The 22,538-nt window shown below is 41.7% G+C and overlaps 1 protein-coding gene across 12 annotated transcripts in view; it reads right to left on the bottom strand.

Annotated features, from left to right (window-relative positions):
• PATJ (PATJ crumbs cell polarity complex component) overlaps positions 1-21,361 on the bottom strand; it is a 159,642-nt gene extending 138,281 nt beyond the window's left edge. For 3 of the 12 annotated variants that reach the window (XM_035122728.2, XM_060276860.1, XM_060276857.1), the window contains exons 1-13: positions 21,207-21,360; positions 19,009-19,064; positions 18,752-18,918; positions 17,997-18,191; positions 16,537-16,676; positions 15,744-15,939; positions 15,143-15,271; positions 11,663-11,884; positions 8,397-8,487; positions 8,170-8,261; positions 6,640-6,781; positions 5,004-5,144; positions 922-998 (exon numbers count right to left, since the gene is read on the bottom strand). In XM_035122728.2, coding sequence (XP_034978619.2) covers positions 922-998; positions 5,004-5,144; positions 6,640-6,781; positions 8,170-8,261; positions 8,397-8,487; positions 11,663-11,884; positions 15,143-15,271; positions 15,744-15,939; positions 16,537-16,676; positions 17,997-18,191; positions 18,752-18,918; positions 19,009-19,030 — 1,614 coding nt within the window. In that variant the 5' untranslated portion in view covers positions 19,031-19,064; positions 21,207-21,360. Of the gene's footprint in view, positions 1-921; positions 999-5,003; positions 5,145-6,639; positions 6,782-8,169; positions 8,262-8,396; positions 8,488-11,662; positions 11,885-15,142; positions 15,272-15,743; positions 15,940-16,536; positions 16,677-17,996; positions 18,192-18,751; positions 18,919-19,008; positions 19,065-21,206 lie in introns of all 12 variants that reach the window. The other 9 variants (XM_035122725.2, XM_060276854.1, XM_035122727.2 and 6 more) reach the window with 6 other exon arrangements.
• Positions 21,362-22,538: the final 1,177 nt, after the last annotated feature.

Raw genomic sequence — 22,538 nt, forward strand, 5'->3', positions numbered from 1 at the left:
GTCCAGTAGCACCTTAGAGACCAACTAAGTTTGACTTCAGTCATGGGGTTAGGAAAATAATAGACTAGTTTCATTTTTAAAAAAAATACAGACAGACAAAACCTGAATATTATGGGGTCACCTTAATTGCTTTCAAAAAGTCCAATCAACTATAGAACATTATTTATTGGAAGAGAAAGCCCTTAGTTGATCATTGAAATAAAAGGAGAAATATCTAGCGGATAGCTAGCAGCATTAAGAAATACCGTAGTTTGAATTGATCAGATGGGGTTAAGACAACTCCAATTCTTTATCGCCTGCGCTGACAATCAATTTGCATCTCAGTTCAATTCAAACTGCTTTCGACATTTAAAACCTGCATAGCCTTGGACTGCAATATTTTAAGAATCGCCTCCACACGTACAAATCTGTCTGACAGCCAGGACTGGGGGAATTACAGAAGGGTGGAGGCACAAGGGACATGGACCTTTTAAATTATGGTGCCAAGACAGAGTAATACCCTTCTGAAGGAAGATCAGCTGGCACCATCAAACTCCCTAGTGCTTTGGCAGACGATGCCATCACTCCTGCTGTGAAAAAATATTCCCAGACGTGCACATTCTCCTGTATTCCCCCTTGACTACATCATTGAAACAAAGCCTTCCCTTTACTAGTGAACATCTTCCGGTATCGCTCTTTTCACTCTGATTGCTGCTGTTGCATCTTCTAATGGTATTTTTCACATCATTCATGCCTTTGGTAATAACATTTTACTCAATATTCTAAATGTTGCGTTTACTTTACTACCTTGAGTGTTTGGGGTTGTTGTTTTTCTAAGAGGTAGCTAGAAATGCAGAAGATAATCACTCTCGTAAATTTGTAAAGAATATTAAACTTACACTAAATATATATCACAGAAACAAAAGTGTATGAACAGCATACCGTAACTTCAAAGTCAGGTCCCAGCAGTTTTTCCCACTTGGATTTTAATTTGTTTTCTGGCAATTCTGGAGCTTTCCCTAGATGCAACAATTAAAATTTGAGACCAGATCTTGAGAAATGCATTTTCCCCCATTAAACATTAATAAAGCACCAACATATCTATACCTACATCCATGTACAGGAAGAGTGTTACCCTGGGACAGTAGTGGGAAAGGGGCAGTGCACTCCTAGCTTCCCAACACTGTGCATTGATGCCGAGGAGGGAAGAGAGATGGCAGCAGGGAGCTTTGCAGCTGCAAAAACAGCAGCAGGAGCACTGGATTGGCTCCACCGCCATTCCTGCTCCTGCCAAGCTCCCTGCAGTCTTGGCCCTCCCCAGTCTGTGTAAGCAGCTGCAACATGCAGTTTTGGGAAGCCAGTAAGCTGGCCGCTGCTATCCCTGTATACAGGAAAATTGTAGAATTCTGCCCTGTAGAGCAGAACATTGCAGGAGAACAAAGCATCACCCAATACCGTTTGTTTCGTTTCAAAAGTAAGGGCAGCAATTGTTGCGTCAATGAGACATGGGTGCTGCATTGTTTTGCTGCATCAATTGATCATTCTTGGCTACAAAGGTCAGTTCAATTAACTTAGAAGGACCAGTTGACATTTATAAAAGCTGACTGGGCCATCATTCACTTGCAGCAACTCCTCATCAAGGACTACAGCAACAGAATGGCAGACATAGCAGCGTACAGTTCTGTCTGCCTTGCCTCAAAAAGGATATTGCATTGATGGGAAATGTGCAGAAAAGAGCAACAAGAATTCTCAAGAGGTTGGAGCAACTCCGTTTGGGGACTTTGGGGAGGGGAAGATACATAAGGGAAACATGACAAAAGTGCATAAGGTTATGCGTTGTGTAGAGAAAACAGGTAGATAAACATTTTTCGCCCTCTCTCACAAAGCTAGAAGCCACGCCATCCCATGAAGCTGAATGCTGGGAAATTCAGAACACACAAAAGAAAACTTCTTCACACAGCACATAGTTAAAAGTGTAGAATTTGCTACTACACATGAGTGATGACAAGCAACTTGGATGGCTTTAAAGAAATGGACAGGACAAATTACGGAAGAGGCTATCAACTGATATGTTCTACCTCCGCTGTAAGAGGAAGCACCTCTGAATACCAGTTGCTGAGAATCCTAATAAGGGAGAGGAGGGTTCTATGCAGGTCCTGCTGGCAAGCTTGTCATAGGAATCTGACTGACCACAGTGAGAATAGGGTGATGGACTAGGTGGGCCTGTGGCCTCATCCAGCAGAGTTATTATTATAAAAGCCTTGCTTTTATAAAAGCCATGTGAACTTTAGCATCAGCTTCAGTTCTGAACCAGCCTTCCGTGGGAACTTGGCTATCTTGACATTTATATCTTTTCAGCTTTCTTACTTATGCATCCAGAGCGGTATTACAGCCATGTAAGACAATTTGACATGGCTAGACAACATAAAAATGGCTGGCTGCCCTGCATTTGACCCCAGCCAGAAGCTCAGCGTACTTATAAAAAGTTCCTTCCCTAAGTAATATTTAACTTGCAGAAGTCAAAAAACTCCCACAGGCAGACAGAAAAGTTCAAGTAACAGTGGCACCAACAGGAGGATAAGTTTACCGCAAGCTATTTAATTTTATGGCTTATTTTGTTACCATTTGGGACAAGTAACAGGACATTACATATGAGCAGCATTCCATGTTCCTGAAATCCTAATGTATACTGCACTTACTTTAATGCTTTTCCACCTAAAACCACATGCATTATTTTGTTATTTATGTTTTTTAAAACATGCAATGTCACATTAAATAGAACTACTGCAGGAAGTAGTCTGGATAGGACACTTAAGGATCTGCTTTGACCAGAAAATCAGCCAGTCTTGTCTTGAGTCTTTAACTTAAGAGAATAAGTTTTGCTTTCATTAGAAACAGAGAACCACCACAGGATGTCAGTGTATAGTGTTTAATTACATCCTAAGATATCAAGGTAGAAGTCACATATTTGAAAGTAAATCCCACAGAACTCACTTCCAGGCAAAAAACACACATAGGGATTGGATTGCATGCATTTCATCTTCATTGATAATCCTTCAAACATTTGAGCAAAGTGTCATTTTGGAGGACTCCCAAATGACACAGGCTAGTTTTACCTCTGCTACCTGGCAAGAATTTATTCAGATGCACTGAGCTTCTAAGACTCCATTGTGCCTTTTGCATGACCCTGAATGTCCAAGATAAATAAACAAAAGATCTCTGCAAGGCCACAGTGAAATTTAAGATTATTTCTTTTACTGAACTATATCAAGATTCTGTATCAAGAATCTTGCACGGGATTCATTTTTATGAAAGCAAGTTCCTTTGAAGGCAGTGTTATCTTTCCTACACAGCCCTATGTAAACTTTTGGAAGAACATGTGTGCAGTTTTATTAAATGAATTTTAAGCTAGCTGCCATTGAAGCTTTGTGTACACAACGCTCTGAAATATGGAAACATATAACTGAAGACATACGGTTGCAAAGTCTCTCTAAGTAAGCATCCTTAAATTGCACTCCTATCTACACTTATGTGGCTTCATGTAGATCTTAATGAAGCATTGTCTGTAACACCAAGCCTTATGACACCGTAAGTCAACACACATGGAGTTGAACTAGTGTCTCTATCAACCACATTGTGAATATGGCCAGACAGGAGTTAAACCATTGGAACACCTGTCAAGACTCCCCAACCAGATGCTCTGAAGTAATGGTGCAGTCTACTTCGGGGTCGGATAACTTTTCTGGACCAGATCTTGGGGTCATTCAGAGAAGCTGAATGGTGGAAGATTCAGGACAGACAAATTGAAGTATTTCTTCACACAGCACATACTTAAACTTTGGAATTTGATCCCACAAGGTGTAGTAATTGCCACCAATTGGATGGCTTCAAAGGGATTTTAGACCTACAGGATCAGAAGCAAAGTGCAGTCTGTGGCACAATGGGTCAGTGCATCTGACTGTTAACCAGAAGGTTGGTGATTCTAGCCCATCCAGGGACAGCTGTCGGCAGGATTCCTGCATTGTAGGGGTTGGACTAGATGATCCCTTCCAATCTACAGTTCTGTGATTCTATCATTCTAGCCAATGCATCATATTGATGCTCAGGTACTCGGCTAGAACCCAATAAAGGGTTTCATGCAAACATCATATTAAATTATATTTCACTGACTGTACCATTACTTAAACATCATTGTAGCTGTTAGGCCACACCACTGTTTTAAATCTATTCAGGAATTTGAATTAAAGCTTAGCACAATCAGACCTAGAGAAAAAAACACGTTTTATAAAACACACTTTTTACATTAAGTTTGAAAGGCGTTTCCAGAGTTTAGACAGGGCATTAAATTAGGGGAGTTTTACTTTAGTGCTATTATAATTAAGTGCCTGTCAGCATTTCCAATATAAGTACCTATTTTTGGAATTTAATTTGGCCATTAAATTCTGCTCCAGGGTGAACTTTTATAGACAGTGTTTTAGTATCAACCATGTTTGAAATGAAATGACTGCTTTTAGCTCTCAAGCACGAAAGGTAAGTGAATATATTTACCAGTGTGAAAACACTTTTACATTCCTGTATCCTAAATGGTTTTTACCTTTCTGTAATAAAATAAAATTTTACGAAATGACAAGCCTACAGATGAAGAATCGCATGCCACAGACCACTTATTTTGTTTAAAAATCATTCCAATTAGCCTGTGAATGCCCCAATATGGTGAAAGCTGACAAAGTCATCACAACTTGTCAACTGCAGCAGAAAACAAGGGTTCCAGCAATTCTGTAACTGCAGCATAATGCGTCTCCTGCACAGATACAAAGCTTCAAAAACAAGTTTTTAATGTGCTACAACAACAAACATTATCCTGCTGTTATTAGGCCAAATAAGGCTGCTACTAAAATTAATTGCTCAATATCCCCCTCTATTGACACTCTTTTGTCCTACTAGTATTTGAAGACCATATATGATATGGTTGGCAAACAGAAGGTTAGTGTAGCAAAGGTCTCCTCCAAAGCTATATCACTTACCAACTGCATGTCGTTTTTGCTTCCTCTCATGTTCAGAGTTGTCTTTTCGCTTTTGTAGTTCCTCATTATCACTATCTACGGTAGTCTCAGTCTCCACGACACCAGCCAAGGATAAGGTTGGCATATTTGGCTGCACTGCAACTATTCCAAAAATTTCCAGTCAGTTGCACAATCCAAGGATTGTATGGAAGAAGTGTGCTTATATAACCTTTTAGATAGCAAGCATGTCACTCCACCTACCTCACCTTTCAGATCAAGCCTGATTTTATGGCACAGCATACAACTTTCCCTGTGATTACTGGATGTGGATTACCTCCCAAATGCACTATTAACAAGCCATTTGTCCCCATTTAGCAGCTAAAATAGTAAAAGTGGGCTTATTCACCCCAAGAAGTTCTTAGAAGAGTAGAACAACAATTCCATAATTTATTAAAAATTATTAGAATGTTTTTAATTGAAATGAAAAACACACACATTGATTTAGGGAAATAAATGGTTCCACAGTAATTAATACCTTATATTTAGCACAGTAATATAGTCAGTTGGACCAGATTATAGCATTTTGAGAGCTCTGTTGTTTATGTGTTAATTTCTGAAGGCCCCAAAACTAACAGATAACCAATGATGTTCTCAATACTGGAGTATGTTGCTGTTGTTGTTAATTACCTACTCTTCACTCAAATGTACCAGAGCAAGTTACAATGTTAAAACACAATATTAAAACAGATTAAAATAACTTACAATGAGAAAAGATGGTAGCTCCTAGAAACCCAAAAACTTCCAGGGTCAAAAGACAAGGCAAAGAGCTGTGTCGTCAGCATTTGCCAGAAGTTATAACATAAAGCTACCAGATTAACCTTTGTGGGGAACAAGTTCCACAACTTAGGGGCTGCCACACAGAACGCCGTCTCCTGAACCACCACCACCTGAGCTTCTGAGGGCAGAGCAAAGACTAAGAGGACCCCACCACACAGCCAATCTTGGCACCCGAGAGGCTCTGTAGAGAAGGAGACTTTCAGGTTTGTAGGCTCCCGAGTTGTTTAGGGCTTAAAAAACTCCTAGCCCCCTGAGGGTACCTGAGCCTCCAGTGACAGAGCTAAATCAATGATCATTCCCCCAAGCTGAAAACTTGGCTCCTTCGAAGGCAGGCTGCCTCCCCACCTCCTGGACACAAGAACTTGGGACACAGAACACCCCTTTCTTTTCAAGATTCAGTTTCAGGTTATTGGCCCACATCCAGCCTATCACAACCTCCAAGCACAGGTCTAACACCTCAATATAAAATGGATTGTTGTTGCTGATGTTTCTTTTTGTTTGTTTGTTTGTTTGTTCTATATGAAAACATAAAGGGGTGGGTGGGTGTGTATAAACTGGCACAATATGATCTGAGTTACTGCTGCAATCTGTAGTAACTGTGGTTACCCTCAAGCGATGTCCCACATAAAACCTTTTAGCATGTACTCAGAAGTGTGGAAGGACATGGCCAGGATGAACTGGTTCTGCAGGAATGACCAGTCATGTAAATAAATAAGACTTTACCACCAGCACAAAAATACCAAGGTGTTCAGTGAAATAAATGCCAAGGGATTTGCATTGGTTTAGAATATCATTAGGTATAGTTAAAGAAGAGCTTTACCTCTGCCTAAGCCTTTTTCTGAAGAGAAAGCAGGAAACAACGGTTTCTTTCGAAGCAACGCCAAGTGTACAATCGGGCCTGTATTTCGCAATGCCTCCACCACCTCTTGGTTGGTATAATTCTGAATGTTAATCCCATCGACCTAATACATAGACATGTGTGAAAAATACAATTGGTTTCTAAATGGAAATCCATGTCAGAAAGCAAGTTACGTGAATGATAACACCAGTTTTAAGGCTAATTAAGGCTTTTAAATATCTATATGAAGCCGCTGGGAGAGATCATCAGGGGGTTTGGGCTGGGTGTTCATCAGTATGCAGATGACACCCAGCTCTACCTTTCTTTTAAATCAGAACCAGTGAAGGCAGTGAAGGTCCTGTGTGAGTGCCTGGAGGCGGTTGGAGGATGGGTGGCGGCTAATGGGTTGAAGTTGAATCCTCACAAGACAGAAGTACTGTTTTTGGGGAACAGGAGGCGGGCGGGTGTGGAGGACTCCCTGGTCTTGAATGAGGTAACTGTGACCCTGAAGGACCAGGTGCGCAGCCTGGGAGTCATTTTGGACTCACAGCTGTCCATGGAGGCACAGGTTAATTCTGTATCTAGGACAGCTGTTTATCAGCTCCATCTGGTACGCAGGCTGAGACCCTACCTGCCCACGGACTGTCTCGCCAGAGTGATGCATGCTCTAGTTATCTCTCGCTTGGACTACAGCAATGCGCTCTATGTGGGGCTACCTTTGAAGACTGTGTGCGTGAGTGAACACGTTCTCAGATTATATGGGATCCTTGCAACTAAGAGTTCAGGATTTAAAAAAATAAAAGTACAGAGGCAAGGGAGAGGATGATACCTGTCAGCTTCCCATCCATCTCAATCCTCTACACCAGGCATCCCCAAACTTTGGCCCTCCAGATGTTTTGGACTACAATCCCCATCACCCCTGACCACTGGTCCTGTTAGCTAGGGATCATGGGAGTTGTAGTCCCAAAACATCTGGAAGGCCGCAGTTTGGGGATGCCTGCTCTACACCATACTCTATAGCATTTCCCAGTCCTTCAACCCCCAGATTAGACTTCCAGGAAATGGCAGTGGAAAGGGGGAGGCAAAAAAAAAAGTACATTTCTATAAATATGAGCTCTGTTCCTTTCACAGAAGGAACGTGAGGATCCAATCCATTATCATATACTATCACACACATTGCATTTTTTGCAGAGGTGAACTTGCGGTCAGTGGTCATGCCATTTATATGCAGCTGCAGCCACCAGGGAGTGGTGGGAGGGAGCCACATGTGACTGATGCAGTCCTGTGGACAGCACAGACTACATAGGTCTTGAATGCACTTTGCTGGCAGAGAAGATTTACATAAGGGAAAAGTCACTCGCATTTGATGGACGGCATGTGAAGGGGATTCTCAGCCAGCAAATAATCTGGAACAGATTATTTTATGCCTAACATTCTCAGACCTTACACCAGTAATGTTTTGCAACGCATGATTCTACAGCCTGCAAAAATAAGACTTAGACTTAAACTTACAGCAATAATTCTGTCATGGACTTTTATTTGACCGCTGTGTTCCGCAGCACTGTCAGGTATTACGTTTTTGACAAAAATCCCTGAAGATTCTGCTTAAAGAAAAAAAAGAACACTCTTACTTGTTAATTCTGCATTTAGAATGCATTGAATTTTTACAGATTCCAGCAAAGAGTCCATTTTGCGGGCTTTCTGTAGCAAAAGAGAAAGTGTCATATACCGTAACTCACCTGTATCAGAAACTCCTGAATAGCCAACAATTGTTATACCAAGACTCTGTCCGTCCTTCTTAGTCAACTGAACTTCATGAATTTCATTTTCCTAGGAAATAAAAGCATGTTTTGAAGCTTGAAGTTTAAGATTATAAACATCTGTATTAAGCACTTCTCCAGCTTCTGCCATGAATTCCCATAAGTCATCTCCCGATTGGATGTTTCTTCGGTCCCAGAATCCAAGGGCAATATGCTTTTGCAATCTCGGTCCACAAGAGGTTTGCTATTTTCATAGCTTCAGTACTGAAATGAATTCTTCTCTAAAGTGTTCCTGTTGCTCCCATCAGTGGCTGCAGCGGATTGTCAAAGGAGTGGGACTTAGCTCAGGCCGACGCAGCAGTCAAAGGATCTGATACTCTTCCAGGTTTTTAAGGAGCCATGATAAATTCTGACATTTGCTTTTCACACAGGAGTAATTTCAAATATGCAATTCCCCACATGAAACTGAGGTGGCGAACGCAGTAAGGCATTTTACCACCTTGGAAAGGCACATGAGTTTGTCCAAAGTAGGATACAAAAGGTGAAAATAGCTGAAAAAGACTGGTTACATATATATACTATATGGGACAATATGATATAATTTAATGGATAAGCAAGAATGTGATATGTCCAAGATGAAGTGAGGGCAAAGATGGAAGGAAATTATCAACCACAAGGCCACTCTGCCACCAACAGCTTAGAACAAAGTGATAGTGCAATTCAATTAAAGTAGTTAGGTATCTTCTAACTCATCATATATGTAAGGTCCTGGTACTGTACTAGGCAATGTCCAACATGTTGACCCAGAGGACTATCTCAAGGCTACAGCAACATGGGCACAGTCAAGAAGTTATTAATGCCTCTTCCTCCTTCTCTGGCAGTAAAAATGCAATAAACTGGATGGCGTGCCAATTTGCTGCCTGACATGACATCCCAAACCAACTGGCTCCCTTGAACTTCTCAGTCCACGCTGGAAGGCAATCATATTGCATGAAGAGGCTGCAGTGAGTCTCAACAAACACCATCTCTAGCAAGCAACTCATTTGGGTCCAGCATGGATTTCCTTGAGGTTAAGGTGATTCAGTCAGAGGGATGGCACTGGGGCCGAGATTACACCTTCCCCCCTTTCATCTGAATAATGTTTTGTTATTATCCAGAAACATTAGACTTTAAATGCATTTGGAATCAGAGTACAAAAACTGAAATCACCTCAGCCAGGGCCACCCCCAAGGTATTTTATGGCCCTAAATGGAGCATCAAATGCTTCTTCCCTAGCCAGGAGGCATGTTCATAGTACCCAAGGCCAACCAGCCAATCTATTTTGGCACCTGAGGCAGAAAACCCCACATGCACTTTCCCCATCCCTGACAGTAAAAATTGTAATAATGATGAATAATAAATAGCAATTTGCTGGCCCTTTCATGACTCCCCAAAGCTATCTCACTCTGTCTAACTGTAGGGCCAGCAAGGCCCACAATATAAACCCATGTTTCTAAGAGCCATGTCCCCAAATATCTCACTGTAGTAGTTGAGAAGGAACAGAAGAAGTAGCAGCAAAAAAACAAAAAACCCCACACCACAGGGCAGGAGAGAGATCTCTGAAAATATTCCATGCCTAAAAAGCACAGTAGCAACAGATGGAATACAAGCACAGCTTTGCTTACATTTCAAGACCTCCTGCATACTTTGAGTAGCATTAGTTTATTTTAATTACTCAAAACTGAGAAGGGCTTTTGTTTAAACAAAACACTTTAATGTGACAAAAATTAAAGATTTGTTAAAACTATATTTGTAAGGTGTATTTTTAGCCACAAATGTATTAGTGTAGACTACAAGGACTCTGGTACATCGTTACATCACCCCTGGAACTTAAAACAGAGAGGGCTATGTCAAGTGCCAAACCTTCTGTTGGATAAATTTCTAAATAAAGGGCTGGATCCAGACTTTATTGTGCTTAGATTAGACCCACTGAAATCAATGGAATGCCAGTACTACATCAGTTATGAGTAACTTAGGCCCCATTTCTTTTAATGGGTCTACTTAAGCATTATGACTAAATTTAGATCTACTCCTAAAGTCTGAATACCATCTTTTGCATTGTTTTGGTAGGTGAGGTTAAGCAGCTCTGTTGCAGGATTGTCAGTAGGGGTTAGATCAGTGGTCCTCAACCTTTTTTTGGCCATGCCCACCTAAGCATCTCTAAAATCCTGATGCCCCCTTCCTGTGACATATAATTCTTATTATTCAAAAAGTGAACTCCTATTCACATGGAGGAAGCCTAAAAGGCCATTCACTGTTAATAACTCATTCTCGAATTGCCCCCCTTAAGAATCAAATTGCCCCCCTGTGGGTCATGTGCCCCATATTGGGAACCATGGGGTTAGATGAATTTAATTAAGTAGTCCAATTTTTAACATTTTGTTAACTTTCGCAAACCTTTAGATAGACAGCAAATGTTCGACAGTGGAATTTGCTGCCAAGAAGTGTGGTGGAGTCTCCTTCTTTGGAGGTCTTTAAGCAGAGGCTCGGCAGCCATATGTCAAGAATGCTTTGGTGGTGTTTCCTGCTTGGCAGGGGGTTGGACTGGATGGCCCTTGTGGTCTCTTCCAACTCTATGATTCTATGATTCTATGACTATAAACCAAATATGTAAGAAGGGTCATATTTCCCCCCATGTATATACCGTATACACCTATATATACATAGGTCACAAGTATAATGAGCTATTCAGGTAGAACAGATTATCCAGCCTACTTCTGTCATTACAAATAGGTTTATAAGATTAACAACAACTAAAAGACGAGGCTTTTAAATAAAAGGGAATCTAAGAATACTTTAAAGGACATTAAACCTGAGAGAATAAGGATTTCCCCCAACAAATATAAAACAGCCGTTATCAAGGCTAGGTGAGCCAACCAGGGGAAGGCCTTCCCTAACAAGGCCATCCACTTCAAACAAATCATGTCCAGTTGAGGCAGAAGGAACAGCTCTAGAAAATGAAGGGAGCTCAGCTATAAGTAAGTAGTAAATAATCTGCTCTGTGATAGCGAGAGAGTCTCTGAATTTCTACAGCGAAGGTGAGTGATGGTGGAGGTGGTGGTGACTGTTTTTGGAACATTGGCTGAGATGCAACTTGAAAGGGGCAATTATAGCCTTGAAATCTTGCGATCTATATGGAGTTTTCAGCCGTGTACTTGCTGCAGAATGCAACTCGCGGCAGAACTGCAAAGCATGAAGATACTCACCGTTCCAAATCGCCTGTCGTGAAAAGGAGACAGCATCCCAACAGGCTGAGCTACAGGGGTTGGCGGTGTCACCGTCACTTCACACGTGGGGTCTCTTGCCACAACCATCTTGACACGGTTCCCACAGTTTCGCAACACTTGAGCCACTTGTTCGCTACTCATTCCTTGCACGTTTGTCCCACCAATTTCCAAGATGTGATCACCAGTTCTGAGTCTGCCATCCTTTGAGTAGGAAACATGGCTTTACTTTTGCATAGTTTTAAGATTTGCAACTCAAGTATAATGAAGCACTGCCAAACTATAAGTACTATCCCCCCCAAAGCCTCCAGACTGTGCAAAATACTATCAAATGAAACAATGCAGCCACCAAATGCTACTTTGAAAAGAAAAAGTCAAATATTAAATATCAATTTTTTTAAAACCTACTGCACCACCAGCCACTTCTTTGGTTATTTCATAAGGGCAAGGGGGCGGGAATTAAGAAACTACTACAGAAAAATATTTGTAGTTTTGCAACTTCCTATAAAAACTGGTCTATTAAACAGAAAAGCAAATGGGGGGATTTGGATTTAGTGCTCCTAGAAAAAAGTATCTTAAATGCCACACGCACATTGCAAGACCATTTATTTTTAAAGAATTCTACATACTTTCCACCAAACTATATTTGCAAGCAAGATCACTCTTGGGAAAAGTAAATAAATTATAGGAGTGAGTCTTAAACCATCATTTTGTTGCGAGTAAAACATTTCAGATAACGTCTCAAGACAAAGCACCAAACACAAGTCCATAAACTGCCAGACATGCATGGAGAATTTGACAGAAAAATCAGATACGCTTTCCCCTCATAAGTTAACATTCTGGCTTCTGCAAATGTTCATAATTCAGATTTAGTGGATATGTCATTTTTCAGACTTTACATGGACTAACAACCATCCACACATGAGCTCCAGAAAACCAGAAGAGCTGCTCAGACAAGTATAGAGTGGTTACTGCTGCAAGATGGATGCACGCAAGAATTTCTTTTTGTCACAGAAGTAGATGGTGTGATCTCCCATGAGCTGGCCCTCTGCTATTACACTGCCCATGTGGAACAGATTGTTTGTGTCAGCAAGTATTTGCCAAAGTAAACTCCCCAAGAAAACAATGTCTCAATATCTGTGCTGGCTCTTCCAGTCAATGGCCTTTTTTTTTGATGTCAAGGCAAGACACAGCATGGCTTGCTGGGACCGTGCTGGCTTCAACTAAGGAGCTCACACCTGCTTTGTTCCTCTCTGAGGGCTTCTTAGCGCAGCATGAAACAGCAGCTAAGCCAAAGTTTTTCTTAGCATGTTGTCTGAACCTGGGATCGTTGCTCAGGTCTCTCCTCCGTAACCACAGGACAAACCTTGGCTACAAATCATAGGTAAGGAGGAGAGACCTTAACCACAAACACTGGTTCTGATGACACATTAAGCCAAACTTTGCTTGGCGGGCTGAGGTAAAAAGTCCACGGATGAGCAAAGAAAGTGCAATCCTCTCCTTGGGAGTCAACATGTTCACCCTATGCCATGGTTTGGCTTAGTGTTACGGGTGGATGTGGCCAATATCTCTTCCTCCTTTTCTTTCCAAATTTAACATAATTACTCTCCTTTTTGTACTGTACCCCTATTCTTAGTCACTCAAGACTGCTGCAAATTAAGACAGTATGACATATGCTTTTGGATGCCAAAACATTTTGTTCCTTACAGCAAAACAGGTGTTCCAAAGGCACAAGAGAAAAGCATTCATTATAACAGACAGTTTTGTAGAGGAGGCAGAACAGCCAACTTTTAAAATTTCAACTCTTCAAGTCTCCCAACTTTCATTTATATTATGAATTGGAACACATCCTATAATCTGTCTCTTTTCTGTACATTAATATTAATAAAATGAAACAAAGCCCTCTTTGTATCCACAAGGTTAGAGGCAGAAAGTTTGATTAGTCAAAGCTGCATTGAAACGCCAATCCCAAAAGATGTAGCATCCTTTAGTGCCAGCTGATGGACATGGAAGTACAAGAGGTTTATTCTATTAAAAAAAAATAGACTCAGGGTGAAGTATCAATCCCTATCAAGAGTGCACAATCAGCCGACTCCAAAACCCACAGCTTATAAAGCAACTTGGGTTGTTGCATGAAGATTCACAACTCTATGATCATGTAGGTATCTTCCTGGCATGATCAAGCTATAGGCGGAAGCACTAACAACTGCCTTGGACTAGAGCCAGGGAGACCTGTATCCTATTTTTTTGCCTGATCTATCTCACAGGGTTGTTGTGAAGATAAAAATTGGAGATGTAGGAAACTATGTAAGCCACTAAAATTACTTGAAAATGCCATAATTAAATAGTATTCCTATTTGAACTCATACTTATTATTCTGGGAATCTCAAGCATGAACGCCCCAGATTTGCAAAGTCCGGAGAGTTCTGTGTAAGAGAGCTCAAATACAACGTAAGTTGTATTAGTTCCATAGGCACCAAAACAAATATGATTCGTTTATAAACTTTCTTGCTGCATTCACACACAACGCCAAAACTTAGTTTTGAACAACTGGCAAGCCTCGGCAGCACACATTCACAGCAATATCCCAACCAACTTCCAGTTTCTCAGTAAACTATTGTGTTGAGTGCTGCATGCAAATACAGCAAATTAGACTGATAGAATCAAAATCTGATTGGCTAGGAAACCTCTGTGAATAGAGGGTGAGGGATAGTTATATTTATATTGTAAACCACCCTGTGACCTTAGAAGGGTGGTATAGAAATTTAATTAATATTAATAATAATACTTAGGAAGACATATAGGGAGGATGAGAGCAAACTCACTGCTGTTAGTACATGAAATGATTAACTGAGTTTGCATGAATGCAGCTTTGCATTGCTGCTCTCCAATACTTTAAGTCTAATGGTTAACATATTACTGATCTTTAGATCCAAATGGTGCACATGTTTTCTAATATTCCCCTTCTTACCGTGGCATACCATACTAGAAAAACCATTCATCTGACTTGGAACACAAACACTGTCAACATTTAAAATTAGTTATCCTTGCCCAAGCTTTAGTCTTGCTTTTATAGATACTGACTCTTGAGTCTTGAATATTATCTGTCTTATTTGATCATTATAGGCATGGGGAAATAAAGGCCATAGACTGGAGTCAGCACTTCTGCCCAATTACTGCCCTCTCCCCAGAATGGAATGAGCAGCACGGCTAGGATTGTGCTTGCCACTCACTTTGCTAACAGCAGTAGTGATGAAGAAGTGGAAAGAGATGGGTATAACTCTGCCATCTTTCTCCAGTGTCTAGTGAAGGGAAGTGCAGGTTAAGCTAGGCAAGGGGTCTCCAACTGGTTGCATCAATCACCCACCACCAACCTGCCACTCTTTAAAATACAACACCTTAGCTTGCTTTAAAATTCCAACTGATAACAATTGGATGTTTTGTTTAGTACAAACCAGTTACCTTATCTGCCAGTCCTCCAGGAACAACAGTCCTCACCACTACGCCACTTGACTTTCCTCCTACAATTCCGAAACCCAATCCGGAGCCATCGTTAACAAGCTCTACTTCCTCAACATGGCCCCAATTGATCTGGAAGAGACAGAAGATGAAAGTCTTTGAACAATGGGTTACCAGCTAGTTACTTCCTACAAAGCAATTTTATTATTTTTACAACTCCATTTGAAGTTGTAAAATGATTTATGCATTAATGCATTATGCTCTTGTCGATTTAAGAGCAGGAAAACATTAAGAAAATATTAAAATGCTATCTAGGATTACTGGGTCAAATGAAGCCTTTTGTTCCACCATGATTCTAGACAGCTCCCATGCTTAAAACAGGAAAGGTTGTTCCAAGAGAGTTGCAAATTGACACATACATCTAGGAATATGTTTTTTTATTGCATATTTAGTTTGATCTACATTTTATCTGTGTGGAAGACAAAGACACTAATCATACGGAGTTAAATGCCCCAGTGCAACTTGTCGAGCATTGTAAACACTGTACAATGTGTTTTAAGACACTTGTAATTCAAAACTCAATTCTGACAAAGCTGTAACTTACCATTTCAAGTGAATTGACATCACTTAAGGAGGTTGAGGTCTGACTGCTTCTCTGGGTTGTCTCCCTGGCCACAATCAAATGTAAGGAACCTGTGGCTTGCTGGAGCAATGTAATGGCCTGCTGATGGGTAAGGTTCTGATCCAACAGGGTGTGATTAATGGCCAGTATTTGGTCATTCTCCTTTAATCTTTGATCCCTTGGATAAAGCAAACAAAATGTTTGAAAAGAGCATGGCAGCATCTTCATAACAGGTTTTCAAAGACACAAACACCCCCCACAGATATGCGGTGGGACACAAAACTGCCTTCTCTAATAGTATTGTGGTTGGCTGGTGGTATAGTGAGAAAAGCATGAGTTGTCCCTAGTTCGTATCACACTTGTCCATAAATTCATTAAAGTGACCACTATATCTCAGCACCCACCTTCTGAATCACAGGAATAATGATGGGGCTTCTTGGTTGCTCAAGTCCAAAATGAATGCTAAACTTTATCATCATTATTGGCTCATCTGCTTTCATTATACAGAGCCACCCTTGGCAGGCAGCTGTCCATACTGCCCCTGTACTCTGCTTCTAGTGCACTGTAGCGTCCAGTTCACATCTGCTAATCTGTGGCAGGCAAGATGTCCTGCCTTACAACAAGGAGATTTGACAAGTCTTACAACTCTAGGGTCCTGGCAATGCCAATAGTATTTAAGAACAATGATTTTAAAGAACAGCGTGAAGAATGTCATACCCTTTATTCAATTCGTGTTATTTTTATGAGCCTCGACAATATGAAACAAGAATCTCACCTGGCTGCTATGCTTCCTGGCTGAACTTCCTTGACAAAGATACCAGGTTCTCCAAGACTTTGGTTTTTAAGAGCAACCACACTAAATCCAAGTCCTCCATTAAATGGCTTCTCTATTGCAATATTTTCTATTTGCCTGCCCTAATAAATGAAAAATAGAAGTAATTAACTTACAATATTCTATTCATTTATCTTAAAATACATTCCCCCCCCCAAAAAAAACCTAAACAAGCAAAGCCTAGTGAGAACCAAATTTCATGTATGGCTTCAACTTCATGCCATTACAAAACAATAACGTTACATAGAATAATGAAATTGACCACTAAACTAGTCCCCACCCTTATCACTTAGCCCGGACACTGAGGTCCCTCTCTGAGGGTCTTCTGCTAGTTCTCTCACTGTGAGAAGCAAAGTTACAGACACCAGGCAGAGGACCTTCTTCGTAGTGGCGCCCTCCCTGTGGAATGCCCACCTTTCAGATGTCAAGGAGAGAAAGAATTGCACAACTTTTAGAAGACATCTGAAGACAGCCCTGTATCAGGAGATATTTTAATGCTTTTATTATGTTTTTAGATACAGTGGTACCTCGGTTTAAGTACACAATTGGTTCCGGAAGTCTGTACTTAACCTGAAGCGAACTTTCCCATTGAAAGTAATGGAAAGTGGATTAATCCGTTCCAGACGGGTCCGTGGAGTACTTAAACTGAAAGTACTCAAACCGAGGTGTGCTTAAACCGAGGTATGACTGTACACTGTAAGCTGCCCAGAGCAGCTGGGGAAACCCAGCCAGATCGGTGGGGTATAAATATTATTATCATCAGTGTTTTTTTCTGGGGGGACGCAGGGATATGCACACCCCTAAACATTTTGTCAATCTTTGTAATTTTGTCCATTTACAGTGGAGGTCCGTTCTTAACCTGAGGTACCACTTTAGCTAATGCGGCCTCCCACTGCTGCTGCGCCGCCGCCGCAGCACGATTTCTGTTCTCATCCTGAAGCAAAGTTCTTAACCCGAGGTACTATTTCTGGGTTAGCAGAGTCTGCAACCGGAAGCATCTGTATCCCAAGGTACCACTGTACTATATTTATTTTTCCCGATTTGAACTATAAAATGGTGATTTTCTTGAGTCAAAATGAGAGTACCCCTAAACATTTTTTAAGAAAAAAAGCACTGATGATGATGATTACTACACACTTCCTGAGTTTTTTTTAAAAAGTATATTGAATGCATGCAAGAATTGAAGAAAATGCCACAAATTCAAGGTTTGGCAAGAACCTGCTCAAAAAATACTTATAACATAAGCTTTCTATTACTTACCATTATACAATTATAATGCATCCCCCCCCAAAAAAAACACTTGCATGCTTTGCTGTACAAATGTAAAACTTAAAAACCAGAAATATTTGGAATTAATGGGATGAGCAATATATATTTAGTCTGCCAATGGTGCTGTGCCATACCTTTGCCATCCTCTGGATTGCCAAATTAAACTCATCACCTCCATGCTTTGGAACTAGAAGAGTCATCTGACTGTTTTGGTTGCAAGTCATATAAAGGTTTCCATTAGCAAGAGAATTTTGATCAGCGTCAAACACCAGCAAACCTCTCCTAGTAAAATCAAAATCCACTGAACGATTTGGAGGCACGTAAGCAAGCTGTGGATAGCAAGGGAAGGCATTAGTTTGCACATATAATTGTTTCTCCTGCCAATCGCTTTGTGAGTCAATGCATTGAGCGCTTCTTATTTATCTCAGGAGTGGCCAAATGTAGGAAAACCTCTAGGAAAACTTCAAATGTTAGGTTCAAGGCACGATAGCCAGCAGTTTGACCTCTGATGTTAAACCTTTAAACCTTTGTATAATTTAGTAACAAATCACAGAGTGGGGGGAGGGCCCTGTGGTCATCTATTTATTATCTATTTTAGTTACTGAATTTCTATCCCACCTTCCTGCAAAAGGAGCCCAGCGCAGGACCCAACCCTCTGCTTGAGGCAGAAAACCCAGACATAGAACAGAATTGTCTGAAGGCAATTAGTGAGTGATTTAGTAAATCCATGGTAGATTATAAATGATGATAACTTCACCATAGAAGTGACAAAAGATCAGCATTCACCCCAAGCAGATATATAGTGTAAAACAACATTGTCAGCGATGAATATTTCATTAATTCATCTCTCAAACATAACCACCAGCATTGCTAAACTTCTTTAACTTACTTGTTCTTTCAGTTGCTTGATTGACTGCTGAAGAGTCAGCATATGATTAAACAAGGGATTCTTGAGTGTATTGTACAGGAAAGCCAGATTATCGATCTGTGAAGTGTCTCCTCTCTCGTGTAGCTTCAATAGCAGACGCTCCAGAATCCGCAGCACCTGCTGCTTATCTGTGGGATTCCATAAAACATCATACATTAAACAACTGCTTTGAAATATTTGACTATTTGACCAAGAAATTCTTTTCCAGAGAAGCCTACCTGCAACAGGATTTTCTGGCATGTTGGCTTATCTGTGCTGCAGTAGTCAAAATAATCTGCATTTTAAAAGAAAAGTGCAAGTTAAGTTGAGGTCAACATGTTTCTTTGTGGAGCAAAGATGTCACACACACACACACACACACACACACACACACACACACACACACAATACCTGTAACCATTATTTTACATCTACAGCTGCTTCTTAAAATCCCACATTCAATCAAAATGTTTGTTCATGGGGATATTGCTATTGTGATAAATACAGCTTCTTCACTAACAGCACAATCCTAACCATATCCATTAATAAGCAAGTGCTATTGAATTCAGTGGGGCTTACTTCCAGACAAGAGGGGTCAGGATTGCAGCCTAAAGCATCTAAAAGAAAAAAAATATCCCCAGCCACAAAACATTACATATTATCCAATATGTATTATTATTTAGCATAACCCAAACAATGCTGAGAAGAATTATCCAGGCATCCCCAAACTGCGGCCCTCCAGATGTTTTGGCCTACAACTCCCATGATCCCTAGCTAACAGGACCAGTGGTCAGGGATGATGGGAATTGTAGTCCAAAACATCTGGAGGGCCGAAGTTTGGGGATGCCTGGAATTATCCATGTGACTATTTACCTTCCTGCTACACATAGACTTAAAAGGGACCCAGAAAATTTAAAAAATTACACCCCTGCCATATTCTCCCATTATACAAGTTTTAATTCACATTGGATTACGGTTGGCCTCCCAGCTTTGGCACTCTTCCAAGCCGTGCTACAGCAGGGCCAGCCCTATCATTGGCAGAATGAGGCAGCTGGTTTGGGGTGTCACGAAAAGGCTTCATATGATTATTTAATTTATTACTATTGCATTTTACTGCCAGGGAACGTGAGAGGGGTTTTGGGGATTGTTCTGCCTTGAGTGGCAAAATAAACTTAACTGGCTGAGGCTATTATGTGCATGGATTGCGGGAGGGCACACTTTGCTGTTCTGCCTTAGGTGGCAAATGTCTTGGCAGAGCCATGCCTGCTACATCCAATCCTAGCTGCTCACTACCAAGAGCAGGCAGAAGCAGCAACAGCTTAGGTTTCTTTCTTTCTCTCTCTCTCTCTCCAGACCCACTTGGCCCAATCTCTTCCAAGAAGCTGCCCAAAGGCAGTTCACAAATGACAGATGTGGCTTCTGCCATGAAGCAGCGCTTGCCCTGGGCAGCCCTGCTAGACCTAATCCTCCCTGCGTCACCAACCACAGAGAAAGGCGCAGCTAGAGGAAGGCGCAACACAGAAAGGGTCAACAAGAAAGAAAAGGGGGAGGCTCCTCGCAGCTCCACCAGTTCACTTTGTCAGGAGAGTGAGACAAAACAATGTTGGAGCTGTTGCCACTGCCCACTGTAGACAGTGGTGCAGCACAGGAAAGATGAGCCCCTTGTCCTCAGAGAGGCACAAAGCTCAAAGCCTCCATTCCACCAGCAGAGGTGGCTGCTAGAGACCTCAGAAGCAGGTGGTGTGAGGTCAGTACAGGTGTGTCCACTCTCAACCTGTGGGTGGCCTCACAAGCCCCAATGCCCACCAGACAGAGAGGCTGTGTAAAGAAGTGGAGAGAGGGGAACTACGGTACTCAAGCAAGGTGCAGCAGCTAGTCAGGGGCCAAGGTGTGGGGCCTCAGCAGCTGCCCACCTGTGCTGACCTGTTGTGCCAAGATCGAGAGTTACAACCAGGCTGATAATAGCTTTTCATCGCCTCTCTTCCACCCTGTCTTAGGCTTTAAACTGTTTGTGTTAAAACTTTAAACAGGGCAACTCCCAAAGCAAGCGGCCACCACCATGCAATGATCAAAATGCCTCGCCTCGGCCAAAACAAGGAAGTCCAGTAGGTTTGGAAGCTTGCAGTTAAAATTAGAATTTCAATCTTTTTTTATTGTTGTTATTAAATCTTTTTAGCCTTGGATAATTAGAAGGAAAAGCACGAACTGGGAACAAATTCCATAGAGATTTAAATTCCAGCTCAGGGCTCTGCAAAGCAGCCCAGCCCGAAGTGCGACAAGTGTTTTGGACGAAACTTAGAAACATCCAGGAAGTAAGTGGAGGGCGTCCTGTAAATGCGCCGCCGGTTGCTTTTCCAGCGGCTGCGCGCTGATTCTCTTTCCCGCAAAATGACAGGGGGGCGAGGAGAGGGTCGCGTGTTCCTGGACCCCCTCTTACCTGGTCTTGCGGTGGGAGGAGAGATTTGCCACGGCTGCCTCTTTCGGATCTTCCACTCGCTCTTACCTGGGCGGAAGCGAGAGCCTGGATTTGAGCCGCGCCTCACCTGCAACACAGGAAGCTGGCAGCAAGGGGGAGCCGTGCCTTAGGCAAGGAAACCAACGCCGGGAGAGTCCGGATCAGGAGGGAAAGCAAGGCAGAGAGAGCGGCAGGCAGCAGGCGGCGAGGTTTTGCCCCGCTGGATTTCCGTGTGGTGTTAACCAACAAGCCCAAGGGCCGCGGTGACCCTTCGTTTTCCTTTTAATAAGGGCACTGGGGAAGGCACATAAAGATGTGGGGAGAGACATAGAAGGAAATAATCCAGGGGTTGAGAAGCAAGATGAAGGGCAGATAAGCGAGAGGCGCCAGCGCGCCATTAATTCCCGACACGTGTGAATACGCGGCAGTGGCGAAAGAGAATCCAGGTGGCTTAGCAGTAGCTGTTTATGAAACCAGCAATATGCTCAACCCCAAGCATGAAGAAATCATAAGTCAGTTTTGGGGGGTTTTTAAGTTGGAAAAACACACACACACACACACACACACGTCATATTTGGCTTTTACTTATTGTTAGAACTCGGGATAGTTTTTAAACTTTTCCTAAACGGACAGGAAACGGACAGCCCAGTGTCTCATAGATACATTCTAAACTCCAGGATAGTTCACGTTAGTTATAAAAATCTTCTTAACAAAGTACTGTCTTGTTTTGCTGTTATTTATTACCTGCCCTTCATCATGTGTGTAGAGCACATGGCCACAATCCAATCTAGGTAGAGCATGGAGTACGGGTGGTAAGTCATCTCGGTCTAAAAGGAACCGTAGCACATGAGCCTCCAGTGGCAGTGAATCCAGGAGCAGGGAAGTGGGGTAAGGGTTGCAATCCTAAATTTATTTACCTTTGAGAAAGCCCCATTGAATTAAGTAGGGCTTACTTCTGAATACACATGGTTAGGATTGCAGCCTTAGTTACCACACAATAGTATTCTCTATTATTCTATAAAATTAGCTTAAACCGTTTAAATGCATGCTTACCAATCCCTGTTGCCAGTGAACTCCTTCACCCCCTTTGGACCTTAAAAAAAAAACCTAAAAGAAATTTCCAGCATGTGAAGCTTTTTCTTATTATGATATATAAATATCCGCTTTGCGTGTGTATGTGAAACTGCTCAATTTCGGTTAATGAGCCCGGAGCCCCGTTAGCTTTTTTTTGTGTGTGAAAAATGCAGCCTTTAGAGGTTGCGACTGTGGATGGAAACGAGAGGAATCTATCAACGAGATCGGAAGGGATACTAT

The sequence above is a fragment of the Zootoca vivipara genome, chromosome 7 (assembly GCF_963506605.1).
Source record: "Zootoca vivipara chromosome 7, rZooViv1.1, whole genome shotgun sequence".
In the NCBI taxonomy this organism is placed as follows: domain Eukaryota; kingdom Metazoa; phylum Chordata; class Lepidosauria; order Squamata; family Lacertidae; genus Zootoca; species Zootoca vivipara.